This window comes from Tarenaya hassleriana, unplaced genomic scaffold (assembly GCF_000463585.1).
Source record: "Tarenaya hassleriana unplaced genomic scaffold, ASM46358v1 Cleome3, whole genome shotgun sequence".
Classification (NCBI taxonomy): domain Eukaryota; kingdom Viridiplantae; phylum Streptophyta; class Magnoliopsida; order Brassicales; family Cleomaceae; genus Tarenaya; species Tarenaya hassleriana.
In genome coordinates, this window is record NW_010966177.1 from 993,061 (window position 1) to 1,000,224 (window position 7,164).

The following is a 7,164-nucleotide window of genomic DNA, read 5'->3' on the forward strand; positions in this document are numbered from 1 at the left end:
AGGAATCTGCACAACACAAGCCATACGGTAAGGAAGTTGTTGTATATCTCGAAAGTTCTAAATCAAAATCGAAATGAGTGAAAACGAAAAAATTGATGCGTCCGACCCCACATAAACTTGGGATTAAAGCGACGTTGATGTGGATTGTAAATCTGAAAACTTTCATGAACACAAAATGTCTGACTTCATGTCAAGATTTTGTCCAAAGGGTAAGTGCTCGGGGTTTTCTTCTCAATACATTGGCCATTTGCTTGCCATTTAGGCATAATCATCTTAACCATCTTTCTAAAATTTCATGCATAACCTAACCTGCAACAAGTTAAGGTGGTTTTGTAAGATGAGGAAACATACATGAGCTTGCAATTTCTCCACCACATTGTGTTTCTGAAACGGCGTGTTTGCTTTCTGAAACGGAAGGTATTTCCTTGCATGTGGGCGGTCTTATCAACCAGCAACTCTAGACGTTCACCTCTGTCGAGAACTTTGTCGATGTTGTCTATCATGACGTTACGCACCTGTCCACAGAGTAAAATCACCAAGATATGGACATCAGCATGGAACGAAGCCGAATTTCTTATTTGCTTGTGTTGTATGATTGATTCGTGAGAATACGTGTTTATACCCCTAATACAAACTAAACCAGACTAGAGCGGGTTTTAACATTCTAATAGCCTACAATTATTGCTTAGCCGAGCCGATAAATGAAAGATCGCATTTTGCTAAGCCGTCACACTAGATCCCTCCATTGCTGATCAGCAAAGCAATACGTTTAAGTAGATTCTGATGTGGGCTTGGAAGGTTATGGTGAAAAAGATATAGTTCCATAACTATTGGGTAACTATCAGTCACATAAGTTCCGAAAAATGAGAAACATACCTGACTCATTTCACCCTTTATCCGATTGATCCTATCGGCATTCGGATCATTGGAATAATACTCAATCTGCTGACTGATAACTCTGGAGAATTCATCATTCATAGCATAAGCTTGAGCTGAAAAAACCGCCCGGCCATAAGTCCTCACGAACCTCTGGTGAATATCCTCCAGAAACGCAAACGGGATTCTCCCTGAAAAAAAATGCCATTCAAACAAATCCAGAGGAATTAAGAAACACGACAAAAAAAAAACATGGAAAAGACAGAGAACACATGTACTCCACAGTTTCTCCAAATCAGATTGTTTGTCGTGATCCACAACAAGGGTTGAACATATCCATAGAACTCTTTCCATCTAATGTTCTCTCCAAAGAAACAAGTTCTCAATTGGGTTCCTACACCTTCTCCCAATCCAAACCTTAAGCTTTTATTATCTCCTTATCTACCAAGAACATCGAACTCATACATCAGGAAACAACGATTTCAACCAACACCGAAATCGGCGGTCGATTTCTCCATCAACCACCGAGAAACATCATCCCTTCGAACCCATCGTGAAACAGAAACTAAGCTCAGAATTCTCCCGGAAATCATAGATTCTAAGAAACGGGAACGAATCGAACAAACAGTGCAAAATCAAAAGGGGGAAAAAAGGATTACTGACTGCCAGCGGTTTCGTCGGCCATACAGAGGACGGTGAGGCCATCGGTTCGCTTGACGTGGAAGACATACCGATCCTGAGAGTAGGAGACATGGCTATCGTTGTTCCCAGGGATCTTCTCGAGGATCTGCTTCGCGATCGAGCTGGCGTTCGTCGACGTCGCGCTGAACTCAGCAAGCACCACCGCCCCACGCGCCACAAGCGCGTACAGGATCGCCATCTCCGCGGATCCTCACCGATTCAAACCCGCTCGGCGACACACAGATCGCACGCGCCACCAATTCGAAATAATCTCCCTCTCTCTCTCTTTCTCTCTCTCTCTCTCTGCTATAGAAGTCTAGCTGGAGACAGACCTTGTCGGCTTCCCTTCTAACAGGTAACTAAAAATTAAAAATCTAAAATAAATAAATAAATATCAAAATTTAAAAATAAGAAATTAGTTAGCCTTACGACATTCCTTATCCTATTACAATTTTCCATTTGGCGCTTAGACCTTCTGAGAGCCGACAAACCAAAAGGGGACCGACCACTCATTTCGTTTCTTAACTTGATATAATAATAGTTTTTATATACATTTTAAAATGGCGTATTTTTTGAGTTATACTATCTAATTTAGATATGCTTACAATTAGAAATTAATTTGATATAATAATAATATTAAAAAATTGTAATATTCCTCTTCATTGAGACAAAAAAAAATACATATAATTTCAGCATTTTTCGTAATTGAAATATGACCATATGTCTATAAATGTTATAATATTTGAAGCGTGGTCCATTTTTCTCGCATAATTTTTTTAGCATGACCGTACGTCTTCATATAATGGGCTTTTAAAAAGCCCACTAAGGATCGAGTATAGGAAACATTGGGTCTTGATGGCCCACAAATATATGGTCAAGAAGGCCTTTAAAACACTTGAAACAATCCGTTGGAATCCGTCCGATAGATTTACAGGTTTATAAATTCGAAATCTGTTACCAAACTTGAAAATTGCAGACCAAATTGTTGATATGTGAGGCAGAGAGTGAAGTCTTGGCTTTGCTCAGAGGTTTCAATTCTTGAAAAGAGAGAGAAACCTCATTTCCAGAACTTAGAATTGAGAAAATTGAACACATTACTTTCATTGACGGTACAATACAGTTTATATACATGTGAATTCCTTAACAGAAATCTAAGGGAAACCGTTGTACACGTGGTATAACCTTAATATACCCCTTTCAAGCTTATAGCGACTCAAGAATCTGATTTCGGAAGGTATAAGTTTGACATGTGAAATCGCTGCAAAAGATTCTGAAATGTCTGAGGTTGTAATGCCTTCGTAAACGCATCAGCTAACGGTTTTCCGTCTTCACATGTATAAGCTTGAGAAAACCGGCCTTTAATCTATCCCGAACCAAATGACAGTCGATGTCTATATGCTTGGTCCTTTCATGGAAAACAAGGTTTGTTGCGATGTAAATTGCAGACTTGTTGTCACAGAAAATATTTGCTGGACCTGTCACTGAGATATGCAAATCATAAACAAATATTTCAGCCAAATCAGCTCACAAGTCACATTCGCCAAAGCCCTGTATTCCGCCTCTGTACTGCTTCTTGACACAACAGATTGCTTCTTGGCCTTCCACGAGATAAGTGAATTTTCGAGAAAGACAGAATCCAGAACTGACCGACGAGATTCCGAACATGCTGCCCAGTCTGCGTCCGCAAAAGCATTCAACTTCACATCTGATTCTGATGAATAGAACAAGCCTTGCCCAAGGTTGTCCTTCAAGTACCTTACAACTTTGTTTGCTGCTTGCATGTGAACTGTGGTTGGTTTTGATAAGAATTGACTAAGCTTGTGTACTGCAAAAGCAATATCTGGTCTTGTAATTGTTAGATACAATAGTCGACCAACCAACCTTCTGTAACTTGTAATGTCCTCCATTAGTTGACCAGAATCTGATTGCATCTTGCCATTACAATCCATTGGAGTAGTTACTGGTTTACAAGCTAGCAAACCTGTATCTGAAATCAGATCCAAACAATACTTTCTCTGCCAAATATTGATTCCAGACTTATTCTGAGCTATTTCCAATCCCAGAAAGAACTTCAATGGTCCTAAATCTTTGATATTGAATGACTATCCCAACATCTTTTTCAGCTTATCAACAACATCATCATCATTTCCAGCTATCACTATGTCATCAACATAAACCAGTAAAGCTAGAAATGTAGAACCTGATTTCTTCACAAATAATGTATGATCTGCCTGGGATTGTGTGAAGTTATCTGCCAGAAGAACACTTGCAAATTTGTGATACCACTGTCTTGATGCTTGCTTTAATCCGTATAAGCTTTTACGAAGTCTGCAAACCGCATTGTTAGGTAGAACATCTCCATTTGTGTTGTATATCCTGGAGGTAATGACATGTATATCTCTTCCTCCAATTCACCATGTAAGAATGCATTTGTCACATCTATTTGTGTTAAGCTCCAGTTCTGTGTAGCAGCCAAAGACAACAGCAGTTTAATAGTTACAAGTTTGGCTACAGGGGAAAAGTGTCTATGTAATCCACTCCCTCTTGTTGAATAAACCCTTTTGCAACCAAACGAGCCTTATATCTTTCCACTGAACCATCCAGATGCCTCTTGATTTTGTAGACCCACTTACACCCTACAGCTTTCTTCTCGGGTGGCAATGATACAATGGACCAGGTTCCATTATCTGTCAAAGCTTTGAGTTCAACATCCATGGCTTTCCTCCATTCAACAGAGGTTTCTTTGAAAAATTTTGGTTCTGTGAGTATAGAAGTGTTCAACACATAGGATTTATATTGTGGAGTTAGTCTGTCATAAGAAATGATAGAACATAAAAGATATTAGGTCATTATTTCAGGTGGAGAAAAATCTGAGTTTAAAAAATAACAATGATAGTCACTGAGATAAGTGGGTGGTTTGATGTTTCTTTGTGGTCTAGAATTAGAAGGTGGTGAAAAAGAAGTCTGGGTAGGTTCAGCATCTGGGACATAGCTAGGTACAGATGTTTGTCAAGATGCATTAGCATAGTTACTAACATCAGAACGTGAGATGTTAGTATCTGTATTTGGATCAGATAAAGGTAAAGGTAAGATTGAGTTTGGAAATACATTAAGATATTGATTGAGATGAGAATTCTGGCTGGAAATCAAAGGAAAAATGGTTTCATGAAATTGAACATTTCGAGAAATACTCACAGTGTTGGATTCCAAATCAAGAAGCTTGTAGCCTTTGTATCCTAAAGGATAACCAATGAATATTGAAGCTCGTGAGCGTGCAGAGAACTTGTTTCTGTCAGAGACCAATGTTGATGCATAACACAAGCATCCAAAAGCCCGCAGCTGAGTATAATTAAGTTTGTGATTCTTCAAGACTTCATAAGGAGACTTGTTCTGTAACAAAGGAGATGGCGTCCTGTTTATCAGAAACACAACAGTGAGAATACATTCATGCCAGTATTCAATATATAGGTACATTTGACTGGAATAGGAGAGCCCTCACCACATTCAAGATATGTTGATGCTTCCTTTCCACAACTGAGTTTTGCTGCGGTGTCTGCACACATGAAAAGTAGTGAAATATTCATTTGAACTTGAAATACTCAGTGAATGATAACTCTGGAGCATTATCAGATCGAACAACCTTTATTGTCTTATTAAACTGAGTCTGTACAAAGAAAACAAACTCTGGAATACGCTGCAATACATCACTTTTCTGTCTCAACATATAAACCCAAGTGGTTCTAGAATGATCATCAACTATGCTAAGAAAATACCTATGCCCTTCAGTAGAAACAACAGAGAAAGGACCCATACATCTATGTGTATGAGATCAAAGGGTTCTTTGGACATGTTATTGTGAAAAGAAAAAGGAAGACGTTTTTGTTTGGCTAGGTGACAGATTTTGCAATGTGGGATGTCTGTCATCTTTGTGAGTGATAGGTCTTCTGAGAGGACTTTTATTTTGTGGAGAGATGGGTGACCAAGCCTGGAATGCCATAAAACGGAGTCAGCATTCAAGGCATTACATGAAAAAGTGAGTGAAGTATTCGGTTCGAACCTCAGAAAGTATAGACTGTTGTGTAGTCTAGCCTTCCCAATCATCCAACCCCGAATATGCTCCGAATCAAACAAAAATCAGGTGAAAAGGTAACATGGTAAGGGTTATTTCGAATGAGTGAGCTGACACTAATAATGTTGAAAGAAAAAGTAGGGGCATAAAGTACATCCTGTAACTTAAGATGATGATTAACATTCACAGTTCCAGCATGAGTTACATGTATTTGACTTCCATTAGGCAGAGTTACAGTCACAGGATTGATAAAATGTATCTCTGACAACATGAACTTCTGTGAACATACATGACATGATGCACCAGAATCCACAATCCAAGAATTCAAACATGTAGGCTTGTCATCTACCAACATGTGATTAGCAACATATATGAGATTACCAGTGTATTGATTCATATCAGGTGCCCCCTGCTCAGTGATAGTTGGGCATGAAAGATTGAGTTGAAAATTGATCTTGTTCTGAAGATCTTGAAGTTGTTCTGAAGACATCAACGTAATATCCGTAAAGGACTCAGAAACAACTGCATTAGTAGTAAAGTTCGCCACAACAGGACGAAGTTGACCAGTTCCATGAAACTGTGGTTTAGAATTCTGCTGAAATCCTTGTCTTGGATTATTTTGAAAACGCTGATCTTCAGTATTTGGAGGTCTCACATTTTGAGAATTGAATCTGTATCTAGGTGGATACCCATGCAACTTATAATACTTTATAACCAAATGACCATACATGACACAATGGGTACAAAGAGGACGTTGTTTGTTCTTGAAATAACCCCCTGAAACTGCAGCAATTTGTTCTACTGAGACTTGTGGAGTAACAAATGTCTGATAGACAAGATTGTCTTGAGAAATAGGATTCTTGATTCGACGTAGCTGCTCATGTTGAATGATCAGGTTATATGTCCTTTGTAGATCAGGGAGAGGCTCCATCATAATAATCTGACTTCTAATAGATTCATATGAATCATTCAGCCGAAACAAGAACTCCATGACAAACTTTTCTTCTATATCCTTCGACCATTTCTGATCGATGTGGCAAGAACAATTTCCACAAGTGCATATAGGCAGAACCTTGACTGTCTTTAGTTCTTCCCATAGAGTAACTAATTTGGTGTAAAAAACAACAATTGTCATAGATCCTTGCTTCAGATTATTCAGATTCTGTTTGATTGTGTACCATCTTGGGAGATTATTCTGCTGATACTGATTCAATAGACTTTGATACATTGCTCTAGCAGATTTGATGTACAATAAACTTGCAGAAATATGAGGAGCAACCGAATTCAAAATCCAGCTAATGACCACAACATTATTCTTCTTCCACATACGAAGATTAGGATCATTATCAGAAGGTTTAGTTAAAGTACCGTCGACGAAGCACATCTTGCTCCTTGCTTTCAAGAGCGATCATTAAAGATCGTTGCCAAGAATTGAAGTTTTCTAGTCTAGAGAGACGATCATAAACCAGATTCAAGCCATAATCGTTGTTCGAGAGCTGATAGTGATCTTCACAAGGTTTGGTTGCGGCGGGGGAAGC

General features: G+C 38.8%; 2 protein-coding genes across 2 annotated transcripts in view; both read right to left on the minus strand.

The window, feature by feature from the left end:
• The window catches only part of LOC104818614 (vesicle-associated membrane protein 711-like), a 2,356-nt gene extending 466 nt beyond the window's left edge, over positions 1-1,890 (minus strand). The window contains exons 1-4 of the mRNA XM_010548252.2: positions 1,540-1,890; positions 877-1,067; positions 352-515; positions 2-6 (exon numbers count right to left, since the gene is read on the minus strand). Coding sequence (XP_010546554.1) covers positions 2-6; positions 352-515; positions 877-1,067; positions 1,540-1,756 — 577 coding nt within the window. The 5' untranslated portion in view covers positions 1,757-1,890. The remainder of the gene's footprint in view (position 1; positions 7-351; positions 516-876; positions 1,068-1,539) is intronic.
• Positions 1,891-3,035: 1,145 nt separating this feature from the next.
• Positions 3,036-3,506, minus strand: LOC109116882 (uncharacterized mitochondrial protein AtMg00810-like). Its single transcript, XM_019203112.1, has one exon. The coding sequence runs from the start codon at positions 3,504-3,506 to the stop codon at positions 3,036-3,038; it is 471 nt and encodes a 156-aa protein (XP_019058657.1).
• Positions 3,507-7,164: the final 3,658 nt, after the last annotated feature.

Coding starts and splice junctions, on each gene's coding strand:
- LOC109116882 (XM_019203112.1), bottom strand. CDS start 3,506: ATGGATTGTAATGGCAAGATGCAATCAGATTCTGGTCAACTAATGGAG.